Source organism: Equus asinus, chromosome 30, assembly GCF_041296235.1.
Source record: "Equus asinus isolate D_3611 breed Donkey chromosome 30, EquAss-T2T_v2, whole genome shotgun sequence".
In the NCBI taxonomy this organism is placed as follows: Eukaryota; Metazoa; Chordata; class Mammalia; order Perissodactyla; family Equidae; genus Equus; species Equus asinus.
Window position 1 is genome coordinate 19,714,051 of NC_091819.1, and position 24,297 is coordinate 19,738,347.

Below are 24,297 nucleotides of genomic sequence, written 5' to 3' on the forward strand. Positions count from 1 at the left end.
ACAGCATGCCAAAACAACCCTACGAGGTGAGTTGGATACTATGATTATTCCCATTTTACAGATAAGGCAACTGAGGCACATAAAGTTAAGTGACTTGACCAAGATCACACAACTAAGAAGTAGCAGAGCTGGGATGCAAATCCAGGCAGTTGGGCTCTGGTGCCCGTGTGCACAATCGACACTACACTGTGCGAGAAAACATTTGCAACACATTTAAAAAAATCAATATCCAGAATGCATAAAGAGCTGCTACAAATCAAGAAGATAAACATCAACGACCCAATAGAAAAAAGGGCAGAGGATAAGAACAGGCAATTGATGGAGAAATGGAAATAGCCAATAAATATATAAAAAGATACTCAACTTTAAAAGTTATCAAAGACAGATAGTTGAAACAAGGTACCATTTCCATCCAACAGAGTAGAGCAAATGTAATGTAAAATTGGTACTGCCTTTTGGAAAGGCAATTTGGCAATATCCGACACCACTGAAAATGCGTTGCACTTTTGACCTGCAGTTCCGTGTCTGGGAATCCATCCTACAGCCCTGGTCTCACAGGAGCACAAAGATGGACAGACAGAGCTCTCCTAACCGACCTCCATGTAAGTTCTTGCTGAATTGAGTGGCGCTTTCTGTTTCCCCATAAAACCTGTGCTGAGATCCCTGAGCCCTCTGGACAGAAGGGTACTCTCCAGGGGACCTGCACATTTCTCTACCCACCTGTTGAGCTTACCGTCAGTGTGTTTATCCTTAAACTTATTCACGCCAGTTGTACTTGTTATGTAATTATACAATTGAATTATAAAAATTACAAAAACCAATGTATGGTTAAAATAGTAAATTTTATTAAATATTTTTTACCACAATAAAACAAATGGCCTGACTTAACTTGCAAAGTTATTATGACAATCAAAGGAGCTTGTACAGTAAAAGCCTTCTCAAACTAGAACTCCACGTCTTAGTGGTAGCCATTTATTGATATTGCTCTCTGGTGAGTTTTTTTTAAAATAGAAATTATTGTTTGTTTCTAATTGTGAAAGCTTGGGAATTACAGAAGAGCACACAGAAACAAAAATTGTTCACTAACTACTCTCTTTCTCCTCCAAACCAGTGTTTTTTTTTTAATGCAAAGTTAATTGCTTTTATGAAAACTAAGCAGAAAGTCCTGAAGAATCCACTAAAGGCAAGTCTCTAAAAAATAAAAACAAACAGCTGTTGAATTAGGTGAAGCTAAAACAAGTGTGAAATAGTGGGGAAAATATCATAAAAATTTATAAGGATTCCACGCTTAAAGTTTTCATAAGTGTCTAAACCCCAAAACTAGATGGTGCATCATGGCGTTATTGGGAGAGAGAAAGCAAAATTCCAACCCCAGGACCCATGCTCTAAGAAAAGGCCTGGACAGATTGTATTGTTTCCTTTTTTTTCTTTAACAATGAGATTGTAGTCATGAGTTACTTATTTAATTTTAAAATGTCTAAAAATAAAATGTAAAAAAAGTACCCTTTATCAATATAAAGGGTACTATTTTTTTAAAGATTGGCACTTGAGCTAACAACTGTTGCCAATCTTCTTTTTTTTTCTGCTTTTTCTCCCCAAATCCCCCCCAGTACATAGTAGCATATTTTTTTAGTTGTGAGTCCTTCTAGTTGTGGCATGTGGGACGCCATCTCAGCATGGCTTGATGAGCGGTGCCAGGTCCGCACCCAGGATCGGAACCCACGAAGCCCTGGGCCGCCAAAGCAGAGTACTCGAATTTTTTTTTTTTTTTTTTTAAGATTTTATTTTTTCCTTTTTCTCCCCAAAGCCCCCCGGTACATAGTTGTGTATTCTTCGTTGTGGGTTCCTCTAGTTGTGGCATGTGGGACGCTGCCTCAGCGTGGTCTGATGAGCAGTGCCATGTCCGCGCCCAGGATTCGAACCGACGAAACACTGGGCCGCCTGCAGCGGAGCGCGCGAACTTAACCACTCGGCCACGGGGCCAGCCCCCAGAGTACTCGAATTTAAACACTCGGCCATGGGGCCGGCCCCTAAAGGATACTTTTAACAATACAAAATGACAGCTCCCTTTGATAACTTTTCTTGCCCTGAATAATATTTGGCCTGATAATACAGTGGATTTGGCTTTCTAATCAACTGGAGAATTTCTATCTTTAATTGGAGGAGTTTAAGCAATTTATTTTCATTGCTATACCTGACATGTTTGCTATTAACTCTGCCATCTTATTTTATGTTGTTTATGTTTATTTATATTATAATTCTAATCATAGTGCCCTGCTTTTTAGTATTAAAAAAAATAGTTGCCTATTGTCTCTGCTGTTCTCAACGCACGTAGGCCCTCCAACACACACACATAAAAACAGGCAGGCACAAAAAGTGTGCTCCTTAAATATATGGTAATTGCTTAAACGAACAGACAATTTTTAATTTTGTTTGTTTTTACGTTTGGCAGTGCAATAAAAATCGTAAGTAGGTTTCCTTCTGCGTCTCAAAAAAGGAAGAAAAAAAAAAAGATTGACATGGTATACCACGCCAGGAAGAGAGGAAAATCTCCCAGGACTTATCGACTGGCAAATGCAAAAGGTTACAGATCCTAAGAATCTGATGAATGCTTAAACAAAAAAAAAGGTAAGCATCAGTAACACAATTCTGCATAAAGTTGTTTGTTGGGGGCGGAGGTGCAGAAGTCTAGGACCTCCGGGAGCCAGTCCACGGACACCTAGTCCACCCATCCCCTTTGAGGTTAAGCAGCCACCTCCCACTGCAGACGATATCACTAATCCAATGAACATTTCAAGAGTTAACGGTATGTACAAAGTGGACTAGAAGACGCCTGAAACCGGAATGAACCTTTGAAAGTAGACAAACTCTTCTCCTTACATTAGGTGACTGGCGCCTACGGATGGCTTGGAGAAAACACGGAGAAGTGGAGTTCTCCGAGGGACCGGGAGTCTGATGGGGCCCTGGGGCAGTAGCTGTTCTGCGCCTGCGCCGAATCTCCCGCATGCTCGGTAGCTGGGGTAGGTTTGTCCTACATCCCGGAATGACCTATTGACGGGGAGAGAGCGCGGTACTGGACACAGCGAGGGACTTGGGGCTCGACAACGCGTTTTCGGTTATCCCTGGAGTGGCTTTCTCCTGACCGTTCCAGGCTTGTCACCGTAAGTAAGTTTCTGCCCTGCGGTTCAGGGCGAGGGCTTTAGGCAGATATGAGTCGTTTATTGGTCCCTTAACTCCGCCCTTTTGCACAGATATGAGCAGATTCAAGGGATTTACGTTAAAAAGAAAAAAATTTACGTGAGTCAGATTGCCTCCCCAGATTTCGGACCTAGATTCTTGCATGTCAACGTTTTAATTGTTTGTGCTTTTATTTTCGTGATCTGGGATCTTTTATGGCTATATAGTGTAGAAATACCAAGGCAACCTAGACATTGGGTTCGTTATTGCACCCAGATTGAAAGACTGTCTTACGCCTAAAATTAAATTTCATTAAAATAGCAGATTTCTTCCTACTGTCTTTTCCACGTATTTGTAGACTTGCTTGATTTGTTTAGGTTTCTCTGAGAATATACTTGCTAGTTCCAAAGATTTGTACATGTTACCTTTAATACGGTTTTCAGAACCCTCCTAAGAGGTCTCACCACTTTACATCCTTGCTGACAGTGTTCAGGAGCATGTTCCCTCACGCTCCAGCCGGCACTGGGCAAACTTTTTCTTATCTATGCCAGTCTTACACATGAACAGTCGTTTCTCATTGTTTTCGTTTGCGTTTCTTTCATAATTAGTGAAACTGAGCATTTCAGATATTTATGGGCCATTGCTTTTCTTTTTCTCTGAACTTCCTGTTCGTGTCCTTTGCTCCTTTTCTATTGGATCATTCATCTTTTACATACTGATATATAAAAGTCCTTTATGGAACAGAAATTAGCTCCTTTGCCTAGTATGTGATACAATTTTTTTTTTCCTATTTTGTCAGTTGTCTCTTTGCTTTGTTTATGGTATTTTGGCTATATACACGTTTTAATTTTTATGCAGTCAAATTTATCAATATATTCTTTTATGGATTCTTAGTTTTTGTCAACCAAATTTATAAAATATTTCACCCATGTTTTATTTCCATACTTTTATGGCTTTATTCTTTACTTTTAAAATCATGCATTCATCGGGAATGTATTGTGATGTAAAGAATGCAGAAAAGATCCAACTTTTTTTTTTAAAAGATTAGCAAGTGCTAATGATTTGAAATACCACCTTTAGTGTTTTGGGATCTATCTCTGAAATTTGTTTGATTCCATTAATTTGTCTAATTCTGCCCAGGAGTAAACTGTTTTAATTACTATAGTTTTATGTCATATTTTGATAACTGGTAAGGAGAGTATCATTGTTCTTTTTTCAGAATTTGTCCCACTCACATTTTAATTTTTCCAGATGACCTTGAACTTCAGCATCATTTGGTCAGGTTCAAAAAGAAATAATCTTAGTATTTTGATCTAGAACTCATTGTTCATTTTTAGATCCTAATCCTCATATGCTCACCACCTTTATACTGAATTCAAGATACCTCTCCTAGGCTATGAGAAGAAATGGTTGGGGGCTGGTCTGGTGGCATAGCAGTTAAGGTCATGCGCTCTGCTTTGGTGGCCCCAGGTTTGCAGGTTCCAATCCTGGGAGTGAACCTGTGCACCGCTCATCAAGCCATGCTGTGGCAGGCGTCCCACATATGAAATAGAGGAAGATGGGCACAGATGTTAGCTCAGGGCCAATCTTCCTAAAAAGAGGGAGAGAGAAAAAGAAATGAATCGTTTGATTCCTGTTGTTTTTATACTTCTGAACTAGCCCTCTCAGCAGCTGTAAAGACTTCTTAAACAGACAGGATGTTGGGTTGATTGCCTTAAGTATTATAGAGCCTTTTCTCATACGTACTCTAAGCCTCAAACCCAGAATGTTATAAAAAAGAAACAGTACTGTGACTCAGGCTCATATTAGTTATCATATTAATCCTCAGGGTCCAAGTAATATTGCAGAAGCTGTAGGAATTCCTTGCCCTTATTGCTGCCTGATGTCCCTGCAAGATAGCCAGTAATGAGGACAATCATAGTAATCATGGTTAACCAGTATTTTTTTCATGCTTACTTTCTGCCAGGGACTGTTGTAAGGGTTTTATATGTGTTACTCATTTAATAATTACAACAGTCCTATGCTAGCTCCATTTTACAGAGTGTGGCACAAAGAATTCAAGCGGCTTTCCCAAGGTCACACAGCTAATACGTGCCAGAGCCAGGATTTGAACACAGGCAGTTGCCTCCAGTGCCTGGGCCTTTAACTACTATGCTGTTTTTGAGTAAGCTTTCAGAAAGAGGAGTTCACAAAAGGTAGTGTTTTAGGATCCAGAAGGTGTAAAACTGGTAGAGAAGGAGGTACAGTCTGAACTGCTGTAAGGAAGTTATCAACTTGCTGGTGGTTTCTTGGCCTTGCAGCAGGTACTGTCATTTGGGGTCTGGGAGGGGCATAATTGAAAAGGCTAATGAGAACCTCCTTTATGAATTTTGTGTTTTGATATGACTGGCTACATTTTCTTTATACCAAGAGCCAAAACTGTATTCATTTGTTTAAAAAATATGTAAGAAAAATATTAGGCTAGGGGATAGTAATATTTCATTACTAATTCAGTTTGGACCAAAGAAGTACTGCAGAGAAGATGGTAGAAATATTTTCTTATTTGCCAACTAAAAGTGATTTGCAGGATCTCTGTAAGTTATTGTTGTGCTTTTACGTCAAATCTCATTTTTTACGTTCTTATAAAACTGATGTTATGTTTAAATGGTGGTTGGTAAATATGGTAATTTTACAAGGAACGTGGTAGAAAGACAAAACTAAAATACGTTTCTTTGGAAGGAAATACTGTGGACTTGGCAAACATAAGGGGAAGTGGTTTAGTCATATATGAAGCCTGACAAGGCTTGAATAATCACCTAACTGGCTCAAAGGTAAATGATATCTGTGAAAAGTTAGAACAACACCGTACAGTGACGGAAAATGATCTGCCTTTCACAAATGGCATCTCATATAACATGGGGACTGAATGAGCATACCAACACATACTGAAATACCCTCAGTGGTTAAGACACCTGGGTAGTACAAATTAGTTGCCTGAAAACTATGTTTTCCAGCGCAGAATACGTCAGATATATGGCTGGTCCTGAATATAAGGGAGTCAAGGTACGGCCAACAAAGTATTTGCTAAATCATTTCTCCGGTTTTCTCTTTGAGGCATTCCTGAATTAGTAATTAGCATAACCAGTTTTTCCACGTGTAATACCTAGTATGCCAAGAAAATGGATAAAGCCTGGTTATGAAGTAATAGGATAAACAGAATTCAAATACCTAGAAACTTATTTTATTTTCGTCTTGATTCCAGACAGCTATTGGTCACAGTATGGTATTCGTTACCTTACATCAGTTTCAATTCTGTCTTCCTTCTAAAGGGTTTCAAACAGTTCACTTGCTTATTGTTTCACTGATGTTCATAATCCCTGTGGATAGAATGAGGATGATAGAAAAAACATGTAAAGGGGTGAAAAGACACATCAAATCAAAGCTGCGTTCAGAAATTTGTGATAGAATGGTGATTCTTGCTGAATTGAGGTTTATAGTGTCCTTTATATTCTGTATCGTGTTCCCTTATTGCATTGAGATAATGTTGTCTTGATTTGATTAGAGGTGGGGTTTGGTTTCCTGTAAGCCCTCTGAGGCAGGGATAAAGTACAAGAGGTTTATGAGGGAGTGTTCTTGGGATCAGCTATGGCAGGGAAGGGAAAGAAGTAGGAATGCCCAGGGTGGTGGGAAAAGTTGGGCCATGATGCAGTCTCAGCTAAGGCTTCAGCCGACCCCACTGGGCATTCAGAAGCTAGGATGAGCTCATCAGAGTTGGGGCCCCAGCCCAGTTGGGGAGTGGCCTTTGAACCTCCCTGTTGACCAGTTTCAGGTGAAGTGACTCTTCTCAGCAGGTGAATTCCCCAAGAAAGGTGACAGCTAAAGGCCATCTGTTGGCGGCACTCTCAGCAGGTGGGGAAATAAGTCCTTGAGCCCAGAAGGGAGTCTGGGTGGCGCATCCCAGCATCAGCACAGTCACTAAAATTGCAGGATCCAAATTTGAATTTTCAAAGAGGAATATGCTTGATCCCAAAGGCTGTTTTTTCCATGTTTTTCATTGGAGCTGGGGACTACTCTGACACTCACTACTTTTCCAGATGATTGGTCTTCACTGCAATTAGTTATGTTGGTTGTTCTCTTTATTCGGCTACTGTTGAGGATGGTAGTAAATAACCAGCAGATGAAATGGTATTTAATCTCTAAGGGAATATTCATTGATTTTGAGAAACTAATTGTAATCACATGCAATCCCTCCCCTTTTTAATTACTCCACACGCATACACCACATCCCTTATGCTTTTCATACCTCTCTTGGCACTTACCAGTTTTACGTTATAGACTTTAGGTTACAATATTTTACTCCCAATCCACCAAAATATTAGCTCCTCAAAGGCAGATGTTATATCTTATATTTTTAGCCCCTGAAGCACCTTCCACAACCTCTGCATATTACACACCTCAGTGTAAAACTTTTTCACCTGCTCCTAGGCTTGGGCCAGTTTCCCCATGCCTCAACATGTCCCATCTGCAGAGAATACTATAGGGTTTATTGAGAGAGCTAATGCTGAAATGGTGTTTTTTCCAAGTCTTTTTTAGTAAATATTTATTAAAGAACCTAGACGTTTAATTGGGGCAGTCCTAGTAAGCACTCAATAAATTATGTATTGAATTGAATTCAAGTGAATGAAACCAGTTTAAGTTGTCTTTGAAAGTAACAAAACATTCTCTGAATTTCCCTTTAGGGCCTGTCATGGCTTCCAGTCACACTGTGTTGATGCGGTTGGTAGCCTCAGCATATTCTATTGCTCAGAAGGCAGGAGCGATAGTCAGACGTGTTATTGCTGAAGGTGACCTGGGTATCGTGGAGAAGGTACTGGAAGTCTCATCTCATTTCATACTGACTTTATTTTTATTCCTTAAGATTTGGCTAAAGGATGTAATAATCTAGACAGACTTTAATAGTTGAAATGATCAATGTCTCCCTTGATTACAAGACCCGTAGTTCAAATGGACTCTGTTTCTTCTTTGAAAATGACTCCAGACTTCCTACATCCAAACCTTTATTTATATGACTGGGCCTTCTCACCACTGTCCGGGCCTAGAGCATTGTAACCAAGCTTCGAATCCCAAAGTAATCTATTATATGCCAAGCAATGCAATCCTTAGTTAGTGAACTTGACATGTTGGATAAAATTTGGCATTTAAAGAAGTATCTCTTATATGCAAACCTTTAAGTTTTCTTTTCTTCATGGAAAAGAAACCCAAAACAAAGTTTTTCTTTCCAGTATGGTAATTAAAAACTTAGGTAAATTATCAGAAAGACAGTTTATAGTGATAGTTGATTCTTAAAAGAAATTCTACCATGCCTGTGCTCTAAAGTATAATTTCTTCCGCAAGGTTTGCTTATTATTTCACATTTCAAATTTTAAACGTAAGTGTCTATATATTAAGTTTTTATCATAATTTTTAAGGAAGATTGTATTATAATTTTACCTGAGAGAGAAAAATGATAGGATATAATTAACCATAAACATTATCATGACTTGAAATAGAGTCATAATTAAGTTACTCCTGTATGATGTCAGGCATCTGTCTAAGGCTGTTAGCATAAAAAAAAATAAGGACCATATATATGAGTAAAAAGCAACTTAGTAATAAGTTCATATAAGCTAATTATAGGATATTCAATGTAACTGCTTTTAAAAATTAAGAATAAAAATCACAAGAACAAGTGAAATAAATCTCATTTCCTGTTTTGATAGATTTATGGGCTTGATAGTATAGGATATCTTGATTTCAGAAAGAAACTTTTCACGGGCTCTCATTTTCCATTTTCAAAGAAGATTCAAGCTATTAATAAATAGAGAGATGACTTCACCTGTTACCCATCCTGAGCCTCTGTTAAGTATATTTATAACTAGGTGAGCAATGTTATCCCAAAATTTTAATTCATTTTCAACCTGGAAAAGATAGTTAGTGACAGCTCATAGGACTCTGTTCCTGACTCTGTTCTTTTCTCTTTAGCCATTAACCTAAATAGTTTAAAAATTCATTGAATTCATCTTCTCAAAAATATTGTGGATAAGGAGGATATAGGAAACATACTTAGCAAATGTGTCAATAAAATCTAGCTGGAAGGGGTAGTTAATGTATTGGATCACAGAATAAGTATTCAGTGTAGTTGCAAACTCAGAGAAAAGTGGACCAAATCCAATAGGATATTATAACAGATATAATTATAAAGTCTTATATTCATGTTCAAGTCATAAGTGGTAAATCTGAATCAAATTTATTTTAAAAAGAGGTTTTAGTTGACCACAAACATGCTCAGTGATAAACCAACAATATAATATAGCAACTTTCAGGAAAAAACTGAAAAGTGAAAGATTATCCATCATGCCAGCACTGCCAATATTTTGGATCATTTCTTTCCAGATCTTTCCCTTAGCATCACTCATTTTGTTTAAATGATTTTATGTTGTGATTATATTAAGATATACCACTTTGTAGCCTATAGCTAAGGAGTAATAGAAATTTAGGGTTCAAGTTAGAAAAAATGTCATAACCTCACTGTCCTCTGTACTGGACAGGCACTTCTAACTTCCAGTACTTAATATCCACTTGTTGACATTTTATTTTGAAAGAGACAGGGCAAAATCAGATTTATCACAAAGTATTCAGAATGATGAAGCCTGGCACTGTGTCAGTAGAAAGAGCAGGAAATACTTATTCTAGAGAAGAAAAGAGTTGGGAAAGCTTTCCTTGTATAGTTGAATGGCTGTCAATATGTCTTTTTTTCTCTAGAGCAGTGGTCTCTAAACTTGATTGATATATAAGTCATCTCATGAATTTGAGTGCATCACTTCTTTTCAGAAGTTTCATTCAGCACATATTTATAGAGCACCTACTGTGTGCCAGACATAGTTCTTTAGGGAATAAAACAAAGATCTCTGGCTTTGTGGTACTAGGTTCTAGCAGAATAGTACTTTGCATTGAGATAACCAGCAAACTTGTGTGGCATAAAAAACTTTTATTTTCATAATCATTCCTTATCTCAATATAAAGTATTGTAAAAATTCTATTTAAGATAATATAATCTCTAAATCCACCTAACCAGGCATATATAAATTGCAACATGTCATAATTCTCTGAAAGCAAACCAACAAAGGAGGTTGTGGTTATCTGTCAGTTATGTGATCTTCCACTGTCTTCCACTGGCATAGCTATCTGACATGGATTGAGCAAGAATGCCATAAGGGAGCTATTAAATATTACTGCATTCATTTTCATATTTTTTATATTTTAGAAATAGAATTCTTTCTATACACCAGTGTATCATCCTGAGGACCTCTTGAATTATTAGGATTAGGATTAGTGAGTGGAAGTTATAGAAGGATCCATATAAGGAACACCTTTCAAATAACTAAAGGTACAGCTTTTACCTTTGACTCCCTTGAAAAGTTATGAATTTCCTGTCTCTTAACCTGTTTGAGCAAAAGATTGATCTAGAGATTTTATGAAAGGAATTTCTGAACTGGGGAGAAAATGTTCTCATAATTTAAAAGCTCCTTTCCAAAAATTAACCACTATAAATCCCATGAGAAAAACTAAGCCAAAAAACTTGTTGACTTATTTGGTGTAAGTTCCATGAATCTAAAAACAGTGTAATTTAAATGATATAGACACTCATGCGTTAGATATCAGAGGACAACTTATTTCATGTTAATGCTGCTAAAATTTGCATTCTCTGTTGCAGACCTCTGCGACAGACCTGCAGACCAAAGCTGACCGATTGGTACAAATGAGCATATGTTCTTCACTGGCCCGGAAGTTCCCCAAACTAACAATTATAGGAGAAGAGGTAAAACTTGTCAGGGATAGAATATTTTTTTAATGCCTGTTTACCGTATGGATTTATAATTGCCACTTTAATGATTTGTATACCACTATTATGATTGCAAGCATATTATTTGGTATTTTATCAGAAAAATGATTATTGTCTTCCTTGGACTTGAAGGACATGTCTGATCATAAAATATTTTCATCAATTTCTAGGCCAGATGTCTCAATTCTTGACCATAAAAGATATGGTTACTGTTAGAATATTCAGCATACAAACTATAAGATGGGCAGAGTTCTAGAACTTTGGAATAAAGTGGGTTTTGTCATTTCTGTTTTTGTTTTTGTTTTAAATTAGGCTTACTTGCACACTTATCCAAAGACTAGAACACTGTGAAAGTGAAGGAGTTGACATCTCATGTAATTGAGAGAGGAGAAGTATCTGATGTCAGAGCCTATTATTTAAATAGGTTTACAATACTTAAAAATTCTTTGCTTTTTGAACTCTGTTTGGGATAATGAAGTTGGGATTCTTTGTCGTCAACTTTGATGGGACATATATGGTCGGTTTTGCAATTTTATTTGGTTTGCTTTAAAGCTCTGAACATAAATTGTAAATAGGAAAGAATAGTAAAAACTATGATGCTGCGTTTCTTCTGCTACTGAGACAGAGGGTACCCTGGCGACGCTAAACAGCTTCAGTAACCATCAGTGCTCTCTGCTTTAGGATCTGCCTCCTGAAGACGTGGATCAAGAGCTGATTGAAGATGGTCAGTGGGAGGAGATATTGAAGCAACCGTGCCCGTCACAGTACAGTTCTATTAAAGAAGAAGATGTATGATCCCTGTTATGACTTAACTCTCTGTTACTCTTCCATTTTTGCCATAGTAAAGGAAATGAGATTTGCCTGTAGTGATGAAAAGTTGGTAGTTGTAAAATAGGGACAACCAGCAACTTGAAATCTTTCAGAGCCAACATGGGAGTGTCAGACAACCATATGGAACATCTGACCTGTTAATTTAGAGTTCAGTTTCTCATCCTGTTGGTTTCTTCTCCACTCAAAAACTATTATTAAAAATACTTTTAGGGAGAAAATCTAATTTGTTATTTAGTAGATTTGGTAGTAAAACATTTCATTGGTAATTGGGGCTGGAAGGAGATGAAACAAATCATTACCTTTTATTTTTGGAAGGCCATAAAAGTCACCTCGCTTACTTTTTATAGTCGCTGAAATTAGGTCCTCAGATAACGATCATACTTCTTTAGTTTTCAAATTTTAATTTATTGAGCACATTCATTGAATACGTACTATGAGAAGGCACTTTGCTCTGTGGTTTGGAAAATACAAAGAAAACAAGACATGATGTCTTCCAACAGAAACATGTCCTCACTCACTAATTCATATCAAGCATTGTAATTCTGGTGGTTAATGATGGTGTATCCTGAATCATGTTAAAAGTCCTAAGTAGAACGGATTTCTTTTTTAGTCACTGTCAGTTTTATAACCGTTTGTTTTTCTTTGTCATATATTAAGTAGTGTCCCTAAGTTAATCAGACTGTCTTTATTTTTTTTAATGAGCATTTATATATAAAAATACAACCACACATTGTTCAAATCATTTTTGGTGCCACTTCAAAGTTTTCCTTGTACCACCATTGAAGCTCAGCTTGCTCATGGCACTGTGTTTAGTATTCAGGTGACGGTAAACCTTGATCAGTTAAACATTTCATATTTAAAATTCTTAAATCAGACTTTTCTCTAATTTAAATGGGACTTTTTCCATGATTACAAAACAGAGTTTCTTTACTGTCACAAAACTGACAACATTGGCTTAAGTCATCCATAATATAATTTCAAAAATGAAAACAAGGGCAGTTTTAGCTAATCTATTTAAATCTTTTTTTTTTTTAGCTTGTGGTGTGGGTTGATCCTCTGGATGGTACCAAGGAATATACTGAAGGCTGGTATCCCTTTTGTATTTGTATTTGATAGCAGGAGGACTAGTATATGATGTTTAGTTGTAGACATTTTATATTGCATATGTTGTACGAAAACCTTGTATCATAGTTTGTGTCTGAGCCCTAAAACTGTATTTATGCTCATCCTAGCTAACTCATACATCAGTGATTGTCAAGACAGAGGGAGGAAATTCATCACCTTCAAATAGCTGCCCCCACACAGTCTACCAGCCCCACAATTCTCGGGTTCCTCAGATGAGAATAACTAACACTAAACCAGTGTTGCCAAAGGAACTATACGGAACCCCTGGCTTTATTGGGGTAGAAAAATGATGAGAAGCATGGCTGTACTGCCCTTGCTCTGCCACCACCACCATCCCATGCCCATCCCACTCACTCTCCCCTCGTCTGTCAACCCCTTCTCGCTTCACAGCCTCTCCTTTAAAGATGAGTTTGGAAACCGTGCAATATTTCTCCTTCCCGAAATTATCTAAGATGAGAAAAATTAGAAAGCAGCAAATTAAAATAAAATTGGCAACATTAAGAAAGACCAGGCTTAGAGCCAGAGTGTTAGGTTTTAGGAGCATAGCATAGGCTTAGAGTTATTTTGAAATAAAGATCTATGTAGATTTTCTTCTGTTGGTTCTCAGCTTCATGGCTTAAAAAAAGAGAAAATTTCTCATAATGACTAGAAAAACTCTCTATCCTTGGATGAGACATAATCCATAATGAGTGAATCACGCAGTGTGTGTGTGTGTGTGTGTGTGTGTGCGTGTGTATGTAGGTGTGAGCACTGAAAACATCTCTATACTCCATTCAGAAATAGGGAAGCTCTAGACAGGTTCTGTATGTCTCAGAGCACCTAGACAGCTTGTTTAGATCTTGACCCCCACCTCCAGAGATTTTGATTCACTGGCTCTGGGAAAGAGCCGGAGAGTCTGTATTGTAAAAGTGACACCAGTTAATTCTAGTGCTGCTGGATAGTCCACGGACCCACTTTGAGGAACCTTCCTTCAGAGGCTTGAAACACAAGTCTAGAGAAGAATCCTGGAATAGAGAGTGATCCAACAGACAGGAGTGAGTTGGTTGTTGGCAGAGGGGGCACAGAGGAATCTAATGATAATGGCTGCAGATTTATGGCTGGTTTATTTAATTGGTTTACAAATCCTACTAATGAGACGATGTATATCAATTCAGTTATGTGGCTGTAGACCTTGCTTCTGTCTCTGGCCAGCTCTCTCATATAATTTGTGCATTTTGCCAGAAGTAGGATTGATCGTGGATGAATCATTGCAAATTCCTTACCTTTACTGCAAAAATAACTTGGAGCAATTGACGTGCTGATGATGAGTCATAACATGAGAAATTTATATAATTGCTGTTCTTTTCTTCTTTATAGGTCTTCTTGACAATGTAACAGTTCTTATTGGAATTGCTTATGAAGGAAAAGCCATAGCAGGAGTTATTAACCAGCCATATTACAACTACCAGGTATTACTAGAAGTGATGCAAAAATATTTCATTAGATAAATGATTATAGTGTTATATGAGTCCTGATGTTATCTAACTCAGTGATCTCTTGCTCGGTTGCATGTGCAATCATCTGGGAAGCTATACAAAATATAGATTCCGAGGTCACACCCCAGACCTATTGAATCAGAACCTCTGGGGGCATCGATACCAGGAATATATATGTATGTATGTGTGTGTACACAGACACACCCTATGTATTACGTATATTTTTTTATGTACACCTTATGATTTAAATCAAAAGTTTGGGAATTACTGATGCGGTTCTTGATTAGCCTGGTCATTGAGACACCTGATTTACAGGTGGTTCTTGAAGCACATTGAAGAAATGAACCATTTCAACCAGGAAAAGATGCTAGCCATGTTGTTTTCCAGGTAATACTACGTAGTGCCTAAATTATAGTCAGCGTTGATAACAGAACTGCAAATGCTCTTGTACTCTTCTCTGTCATTTTGTCTCTCTAATCTGCTTTGACTTTCTATTATCCTCCCAAGAAATTGTCTTCCTTAGAAGCAAGAGACTAATGTAATTCCAAAGCAGGACTATGCTATTAAATCACATTAAATGTTAAAGGAACTTGTTGATATAAAATATTTAAGGTATTTACGTTAGTGTGACCTTGATAGAACTTTGGAAAAACAAAGTACCCAGAGTGGGGACTATTACTTCTGAATTTCCAGTTTGAGTTAAAAGCAGGATTAATCTCTAATTTTAAAATAAATTTGTTTTTATGCCATTTATATGATTATAACTTTTTATTTATAATCATGAGCTTCTTCTGGTTATTTAGCAAAAATAGTTATGCATCATTGGGAAAGTCTCATATTGAATTGCTTATGTGTCCATTAATTCTTTTAATATAACTTTCATGTTTATATAGTATTATATGCAGGCACAAGTTTGTGGTTATTACGTTTGTAAACTTTAAAGTAAGTTAATACTATTATGTAAAAGAGGGACATTTAATTCAGACACAACATTGTAATGCATGGCACGTTTCATCAAAAAAAGATAGGAGTTGTTAATTTTCCTCACTTTTTTCTGAGATTAGAAAAATTGTATTCATTTTCCACAGAACAATGAAAAGCAGAAGTTAAGGGAACACAGGAGTGAAGCAAAGGTGAGAAAAATAGCTAGGGTTTTGGCTCCACTAGTAGATAGAAAAGAGGTGGGCAACTAGTTGTACCCCAGGGAGACATTGTGCATCCCACATACTGGTTCGTTTTCTCCTGTCCTGCTTCTCCCCTTTGTTACCTGTCCCTGCGCCACATTCCCTCTGTACACTCTCTTTTTCCTCTCTCTTCCTTCTCTCTTGCTTATGCCTTAAAATTTGTTACAAGTAGAAAAGTGCTCAGCTCTGTTGGTAGTATACAAGGCTGAATATTCGATTTTAAATCATCATCCTCATTATAATAAAATTTATCAAGAGCTTACTGTGTAGTGCCAGACTCAAGGGATTCACATGCATTATCTCATTTAATACTCCCTTTAAGGTTTTAAAGGTAATTTTAGTATCCTGTTTTAAAGAAGAGGAAACTGAGGCAGGTAACTTGCCCTCAGTCAGCCAGTTGGTCAATGGCAGATCTGGAATTCAAACCCCAGTCCAAGCTCTGACCCATTACTCTATATTGCTCTCTTGAGCCAGATAAAAGACTTAATTCAAATTTTATTATTGCTTCTAACAGATACTGAAGCTGGGAGGCGCTTAAAGGAAACAGCGTGGCTTAGTGCAAAGAGGCCCAGACCATCTTTGTATCAGACCTAGCTTCTTAGCCATTATGAATCTTAGTTAACTCAGCAGTAAGGTGAAAATGTTAGCCTTTGTTACCCTCAGAAAGTCGGTGTGGAGCCTTTGGAGGAGAAAGACAGTGACAGAGACTGAGAGATCGGGAGCGCAGAGGAAGGCTAGCTGGCTGCCTCATGGGATTGCATGTCCCTCACCAGGGCAGCAGATTCCCTGGTCCCATTCTCTTTGCCTACATATTCATTTACAGAGGAAATGGCACTTTTTAGGGACCAGAATACTCAAGTCCACTATTTAGTATGCTTTCCTTTTCTTTTTCAGGATAACTGGAGAGCTGAATTAATAAATAGGTTTCTTGAGAGCATGAAATTAGTCTCAGCAATCAAGCTAAGCCTAATGAGCAGGCAGAGCCACCACAGAGCCCATCCCTACTTCTCAGGTTCCAGCCTCTCCTGTAGCGTGGACTCGAGACAGTCCAGAGGAAGCACAGGATCATATGTTGAGCACCTGATGCTTGTTCTTTGGTGCCTTTCTTGCCTCCTTTGCAAGAGTACTATCATGAGACAGCCTTCAGCTGTCAGCCTCTTCGGGGATTCCTCACCTGTAAAGAGCTTCCTCGCCCGGGGACATGTCCTTCCCCAAGGCTGTCCATTTCCAGTGACTGATTATTGCAGGGGTATAAAGGCCTGATCGTTTGCTCCAATTTGGTACAACCCTGAAGGACCATTCTAGCTCCAGAGCTCCCCACAGGGTCTGCTAAAGCTGTTGTTGAGTCTGTATCACAGCTCAATTTCTCCCTCTGTCTGGTCACATTGCTTTCCCTCCCTTCCACAGGTGTTGATCCCAAAGGCACTCCTTCATAAACATCCAACCTATTTCAGAGTCTGCTTCCAAGGGAATCCATCCTGCAACATAAGCATATTCCACTATCAGGGCACCCAGGATACTGCTGAAGGACAAATAAGATGACATGTTTGAAAGCATGCTGACAAGTAAACTTAGGATACTGTAGTGATGAAGAATATTGACTTTGAACACAGATAAGCCTGAGTTTGGTTATGATCTTCCTAGAGTCCTTGGTCAAGTTGCTTAATGATCCCAAATATCATTTTTCTCATCTGTAAAACAAGAATGCTAATACCTAATTCATGGGGATTAAATGAGATAATACATGTGAAGCACTTAGAATGGTACCTGGCACATGTTTAGTATTCAGCAAAATATGTGCATGTCTACAATATGTCTACTATATTAATATGATGATATTTTGATGACTTTGTGTTAATCATTTTATGCATCAGTTTTATTGTCCATGAAATTACAGATTATGTTTTTCTAGGTGAAGTATATAGTTACAACAATGTGGTTGAAAATTCTTTGAGCTCTGCAAAGGAGACTACAGATTCTGAGATTGCATCATCGTTGTCACTTTACCACCACAATTGTCAGTAAAATCTCTGAGCTGGACCCCATTATCCATGGCTGCTCTTCAGTATTAACCTATTGAGTTGCTCACTCTGTCTCTTGTGGCAGCAAAGTACATTATTGCCATTATCTATCCCCATAGTAATGTAGCCTTATTGTTCCTTGGATAATGATAAGTAGTAATCAATACATGATATTTCATTTCTGGGGACTTCAGTCCCTTTTACAAACAGCTATTCTCAAATACAGTAATGACATCATTGGATGATTGAGAGGAACAGGAATCAGTAAATGATGTTTCCTTTCCTGAGGACTCCAGGGAATAACCAAAAATTCCCTTCAGCATCTTTGAAACCCAATTATTAACCCAAACAACATGGAGAATAATTAGTTGATTCTCTTGGAAAATTTCTTTGTCGATGATATTGTTGTTGTACTTTATAACATTATGATGTTTTTATTTTTAAAAAATCATGATGCTAACATAACTAAGTATACTACTTATGGCTAACGGTTTTCTCCAAATGATTACAAGCTCTGCTATTGTTTCACTCGTTTACATAGGCAGGACCAGATGCTGTGCTGGGAAGGACAATCTGGGGAGTTTTAGGTTTAGGTGCCTTTGGGTTTCAGCTGAAAGAAGTGCCTGCTGGGAAACACATTATCACAACTACCCGGTCCCATAACAACAAGTTGGTTAGTGACTGTGTTACTGCTATGAACCCTGATGACGTGCTGCGAGTGGGAGGAGCAGGAAATAAGGTATGAAAAACATCTGTCATCAGCTCTGAAATGCAATTGAATCATTGAAAGAAATACTGAGCTTTTAAAAAATGTCAAATAAGAGTTTGAGAGAAGGACTAAATGTTGTAATTTGCCATTAAAAGCACATTTCAGCAACATATGAGTTTTACAAAACTGTTAAGCTTCAGGTCTTTTTAATCTGAGAGAGTTCAGTGGTAATATAAATCATTAGGATAAGACCCTGTGCCTCTTGCTAGCCCTTGTTTTCTCAAGGACCCTCTAGGATTACTCCCTAGCCCTTCCTCCTGTAGGCTCTAAGGATGGGCCTGCCTGGGACTTCCTGGATTCTTCCCTCATTCTTTCAGCTAGGCTTCCATCCTCCTGCGAAAATTGTAAAATGGAACACAATTTGATCTACATCCCTAGCCCTGAACTCTTCTCATCTGATTGCCCCCCCCCACGTATCATCATGATGACATCCTTCAGGTCTCTCAAATTCAACCCACCCAGTGTGCACTCATCCTCTTCTACCTGCCCCTGGATGTGTTCCACTCCCTGTTTTCTGTCTGGTTAATGGCACCACCATTTTCCTAATTGTTCCAACCAGACACCTGAAAGTCATCCTAGACACCTTCCTTCCTTACATCCTATCAATTTGGTCCTACCTATACATCTTAATTCTTCCCTAACGTCTCCTCTTGTCCATCTCACCTGCCAGTGCCCTAGTTGAAACCTATCATCATCTCTCACCCAGACTTTATAGTAGTTTCCAAAGTGGTCTTCCTGTTCAATCCCAGTTTCCACAATGCCACTTAAAGCAACTAAAAATGCAAAACATGGAACCGGCCCTGTGGCGTAGTCGTTAAGTTCGGCATACTCTGCTTTGGCGGCCTGAGTTCATGGGTTTGGATCCTGAGTGTGGACCTACATCACTTGTCAGCCATGCTGTGGCAGTGACCCACATACAAAAAAGAGGAACATTGGCAACAGATGTTAGTTCAGGGCAAATCTTCCTCAGCAAAAAAAAATATAGATATATTTTGGGGCCAGCCCAGTGGCATAGTGGTTAAGTTTGTGTGCTCGGCTTCAGTGGCCCAGGGTTTGTGGGTTCAGATCCTGGGCGCAGACCTACACACTGCTCATGAAGCCCTGCTGTGGCGGCATTCCACATACAAATTAGAGGAAGATTGGCAACAGATGTTAGCTCAGGACCAATCTTTCTCACACAAAAAAAATGTAAAACTTACCATATGTCACTCCCCTGCCCCCAAACCTTGGATGACTCCCCTTCACAACAATTTAAAATCCAAGCTTATGAGAATGGGATGTAAATTCCTCTATATCCTGACCCCTGAATGCCCCCAAGCCTTATCTTCTGTCATCCCCCACTCACACTTAGGATCTGCTGATACTGAACTGCATGTAGTTCCTGATACATGTGTGTTTCACACTTGTGTGCCTGGCATGGGGAAGGCAAATGATAAATATTCATTGAACTGAATGGAAGTCATTTCTCTTCACCCACCCTTTAGAAGCAATAATCAACTATTTCTAGATTTTCTAAAAGCATTTGCTGAAAAGAGGATGAAAAGTAGGCGTTTAAAAATAAGTCTTTTGAAAAACATCTAAAACATTTCAAAGTAAAAATGTTTTCCTGGTATTCACTGAAATATGATTTCTCTTCGAACCTAATTTTATAACCACAAAACCCCACTCCCTTTTTTATTCCCAAGGGACACTGTTCTTAGGAACAAAGTCCCCATCCTGCATACCCCCTACCTTTTTCTCCTGTGGAAAGACCTTGTCGAGCAGTTATTAACTTTTTTACATCAAGGACCTCTTTCGGAATCTAATGAAGGCTGCGGTCCTTCTCCCCTCAAAAAATATACCCAGCAGGGCCATCCCCGTGGTGCAGCAGTTAAGTGCGTACGTTCTGCTTCGGCAGCCCGGGGTTTGCTGGGTCAGATCCCAGGTGCGGACATGGCACCTCTTGGCAAGCCATGCTGTGGCAGGCGTCCCGCATATAAAGTAGAGGAAGATGAGCACGGATGTTAGCTCAGGGCCAGTCTTCCTCAGCAAAAAGAGGAGGATTGGAAGCAGATGTTAGCTCAGGGCTAATCTTCCAAAAAACAAAAAAGAATATATATATATATATATACCCAGTAGTTCTTGACACATATTTGTTAAATGAAAGAAAAACCTTCTACTTAAATGCCAGCAAGATTTGATCATTTGAAGGTATTCTTGAATAGTGCTGAAAGGAATAATTGGTTACTTTGTGTTCACTGAGATTTTCTTCATTCTCCTAGTCTGGTCTCTTCCTCTGAATATTTGAACTCTTGAGTTTCACAGTACTAATTATCTCACAGAATAACCAAAAGAAAAGTCAAGGGATTAATGAAAACTTGATAGCAAGTTACTGTTTTGAGTGATGCAGTTTCTATCAGTGACCTCAGTTTTATGTGAATATTATAGGAATTGTTAAGATGACTGTTTAAAAATTCGTATTTTGGGGCCAGCCCCAGTGGCCTAGTGGTTAAGTTCGGCGCACTCTGCTTCAGTGGCCTGGGTTCGATTCCAAGGCATAGACCTGCACCACTGGTCAGTGGCCTGCTGTGGTGGCAGCTCACATACAGAATAGAGGAAGATGTGCAACAGATATTAGCTTAGGGTGAATCTTCCTCAAGCAAAAAGAGGAGGACTGGCAACAGATCTTAGCTCAGGGCAAATCTTTCTCACCACAAAAAAAACCTTCATATTTTGGTGGTGGAAACAGCAATAGATATGAATCCGAATACTTATGAAACTACTTGTTAAACTAGTCAGCATCATACAGCTGTTAGAACTTATTACAATTTATACATTATTACACTAGTTGATATTTCTCTATCCTTTATATAATAATGGTCAACTTTTTACGAGATGAAAAAACTTTAATTTTTCTTCAATAAATATATATTGCTCTTACAATAAGAAAGAAAAACAACATAAGAAACACTTTATTTTATCTAACTTGGAATATGGAGACTATCCACATATCCTCCTTGTAGTTGATTTGACCACTTTTTTTCCTCTCAAATCACTATATTATTATGCATGTATCCTAGATAGTTCTTCATATGCTTGTGTCATTTAAACCTGCTAAAGGCTTTATCCTAAGTTGAGTATGACAGAGGAATTGAAATATACTTAATAGAAACAAGTAGGGCCGGCCCGGTGGTGCAGCAGTTAAGATCTCACGCTTCGGCCGCCCCAGGATTCACTGGTTCAGATCCCGGGTGCAGACATGGCACCACTTGTCAAGCCATGCTGTGGCAGGCATCCCACATATGAAGTAGAAGAAGAAAGGCATGGATGTTAGCTCAGGGCCGGTCTTCCTCAGCAAAAAGAGGAGGATTGGCAACAGATGTTAACTCAGGGCTAATCCTCCTCAAAAAAAAAAGAAAGAAAGAAAGAAACAAGCAATTTCTCTTATTTGTACCTCAGTATGTCATAGTTGAGGGATAATTATTATCTTTAATGTTACAGATTCTTCAGCTGATTGAAGGCAAAGCCTCTGCTTATGTATTTGCAAGTCCTGGATGTAAGAAGTGGGATACTTGTGCGCCAGAAGTTATTTTACATGCTGTGGGAGGTTAGTCCATTTTATTTTGGGGAATTACAGTTTTTATTTTACACTAAGACATAATATTTCTCTAGTATTACTTTTCCTAGACTCTTAGACTATAAAAGTTAGAAGGAAAGTTAGACATTATTAACCCCTGCATTTCAGAGGTGAGAAAGTAGATTTTCAGCAAATTCATTTTTCCTTAGTTATAGTTTCTCTTTTGGACCTTGATCTGCATACGGTTACTTTAATTAAACCTTATTAATTTATAGCTTTAATGCTTTTAGGGTTTTCTTGAAAAGTAAAATATTCATTATCCTTATCATCACCTTACTTAGTTTCTTTTAAGCCAATATGGGTAAATATCTCAGTACTGGTGCTAGAAAGCATAGAGTTAGGGGCCCGCCATGTGCCGAGTGGTTGAGTTCGCCTGCTCCGCTTCAGCAGTTCAGGGTGTCGCCGGTTCGAATCCTGGGCGCGGACATGGCGCCGCTCACCAAGCCATGCTGAGGCTGCATCCCACATGCCACAACTAGAAGGGCCCACAACTGAAAATATACACAACTATGTAGTGGGGGGCTTTGGGAGAAAAAAGGAAAAATAAAATCTTTAAAAAAAAATCATAGAGTTAGATTTTTTTAAATCTGACTGAAAATGTATTACAAATATATACATTGTAAGATGATTTTTCAATTTCAGATAGAAATCAGGCCACATCCGCTCTTAACTACTTGATTTTTATTCTATCATTTCTCCCAGTATATTATTGTATCACTACCTCATTAGCATATTACATGACAAGGAAGTTAAATTCATCACAATCAATTCTCATTAGAATGTTAAATGGAACTGTAATATAATACAGTTATATTTTATGAACATACTTCACTTAAACTCTTGCCATATGAATCCTTAATATTAAATGGTAGAATGAAGAAAACACTTTTGGAAACGGGAATAGGGGTGATGGAGTATAACCAATAGGAAAAGTAATGAACTCAGGAAAAGAGAAATTAATTGATACTGAGAAATATAACTTGAAAATGCTAAATGAAATTGTTGTAATCAGGGAGAAAAAGAATGTCTTACCCTTCAGTTAGTCAAAATTGCTCTGTAGTCTTAAATTTCAAGTGAATTAACACTTCACCTTTATGGTCCATACTCATTATCTTTCTTGTTTTATCCAGAATCAATTAGATATTATTGCATGGGGATGCAAGAGGCACTTAAAAATAGCTGGAAACGTAATGATCCACCCAGCCCTTCATGTTGTATTGATTTTTTTCCGCAGGCAAGTTAACCGATATCCATGGAAATGCCCTTCAGTACAACAAGGAAGTGAAGCATATGAACTCCGCCGGAGTCCTGGCCACGCTGAGGAATTATGACTACTATGCAAGTCGAGTTCCTGAATCTGTTAAAAATGCACTGGTTCCTTAAAGGAAAATCTCATTTCCTTAGCTTGGAGAAGGACTTGGTTCTCAAAATAATACATTTTAAAATGAATTGGATGGAATTACAGTTCCACCTTTACTTTATTCATTGTTGATCAGCGATTTATATTTAGTTACTTAGGAATAGAAAATAGAATTTAAAAATGTCTCAATTAATTAGTTAACCAGACCAATTTTGACATCTGAAAGTAAAGCCAGTGTGTCAAATTTCCTTTGCTCCTTTTATTTGGAGAAATGAAGGAAAGGTTTAGTTCTAACTGACTATCCTGGTCAGTTGTTTAATCAACATTCCTCTTGTGTAAATCAGAGTTCTTTAGGGCACAGAACCACAAGTTGTTACCTGCATCTCATGCTTGTTTTTCACAGTAATTTTAAAAGTTTTCCTACCCCAATCATGAATACAGTAAAATGTTGTATATGTTGATGAAACAGATTTACGGGAAAAGTTTCTTTATAATAAATTATTTAATTCCAGCTCTTCATGTTATTTACCAGCTTTTTTTTACTTTTAAGTATTTGCAAATTATACATTCTCTACTGTGGGTATTACTTTACTCTTACAGCATCATTATAATGCTTAACTGTGGAAAGTTAGATAATTGTCTTTATTCCTTCCAAAGGGAGATTATAATAGATGCTCTCAAAATTATTCTGACATTCTGCCTAGATTTTTACTTTTTAGGTCTCTGTCTAGGACTTTTAAATAAATTTCTCTGTTCTTGGATTAAGCAAGTGGTTTAAATTAATTGTTCCCAAACCCAACTGCATATCAGAATCTCCCAGGAATCTTCTCCAAAAATACAGATTCATAGGCTCCCTCCCAGCAATTTTGATTCCGTAT

The 24,297-nt window shown here is 38.1% G+C and overlaps 1 protein-coding gene across 4 annotated transcripts; it reads left to right on the forward strand.

Moving 5' to 3' along the window:
- Positions 1-516: 516 nt before the first annotated feature.
- On the forward strand, positions 517-23,930 carry BPNT1 (3'(2'), 5'-bisphosphate nucleotidase 1). 4 transcript variants are annotated; one of them, XM_070501647.1, is made up of 11 exons: positions 517-602; positions 2,453-2,628; positions 2,886-3,161; positions 7,896-8,023; positions 10,910-11,014; positions 11,720-11,827; positions 12,905-12,953; positions 14,351-14,442; positions 18,216-18,413; positions 21,924-22,029; positions 23,294-23,930. In XM_070501647.1, exons 4-11 carry the CDS (start codon positions 7,904-7,906, stop codon positions 23,440-23,442), a joined length of 927 nt encoding a protein of 308 aa, XP_070357748.1. In that variant the 5' UTR covers positions 517-602; positions 2,453-2,628; positions 2,886-3,161; positions 7,896-7,903; the 3' UTR covers positions 23,443-23,930. The 4 variants fall into 4 exon arrangements, with proteins under 4 accessions (XP_070357748.1, XP_070357749.1, XP_014694194.1 ...); XM_014838708.3 differs by lacking the exons at positions 517-602; positions 2,453-2,628 and adding an exon at positions 15,558-15,602 and having other exon boundaries at positions 2,996-3,161; XM_014838709.3 differs by lacking the exons at positions 517-602; positions 2,453-2,628 and adding an exon at positions 15,558-15,602 and having other exon boundaries at positions 3,005-3,165.
- The last annotated feature ends 367 nt before the right edge of the window (positions 23,931-24,297 follow it).

Coding starts and splice junctions, on each gene's coding strand:
- BPNT1 (XM_014838708.3), top strand. CDS start 7,904: ATGGCTTCCAGTCACACTGTGTTGATGCGGTTGGTAGCCTCAGCATAT. Junction 8,024..10,909: donor ACCTGGGTATCGTGGAGAAG/GTACTGGAAGTC, acceptor TCTCTGTTGCAG/ACCTCTGCGACAGACCTGCA. Junction 14,443..15,557: donor AGCCATATTACAACTACCAG/GTATTACTAGAA, acceptor CATTTTCCACAG/AACAATGAAAAGCAGAAGTT.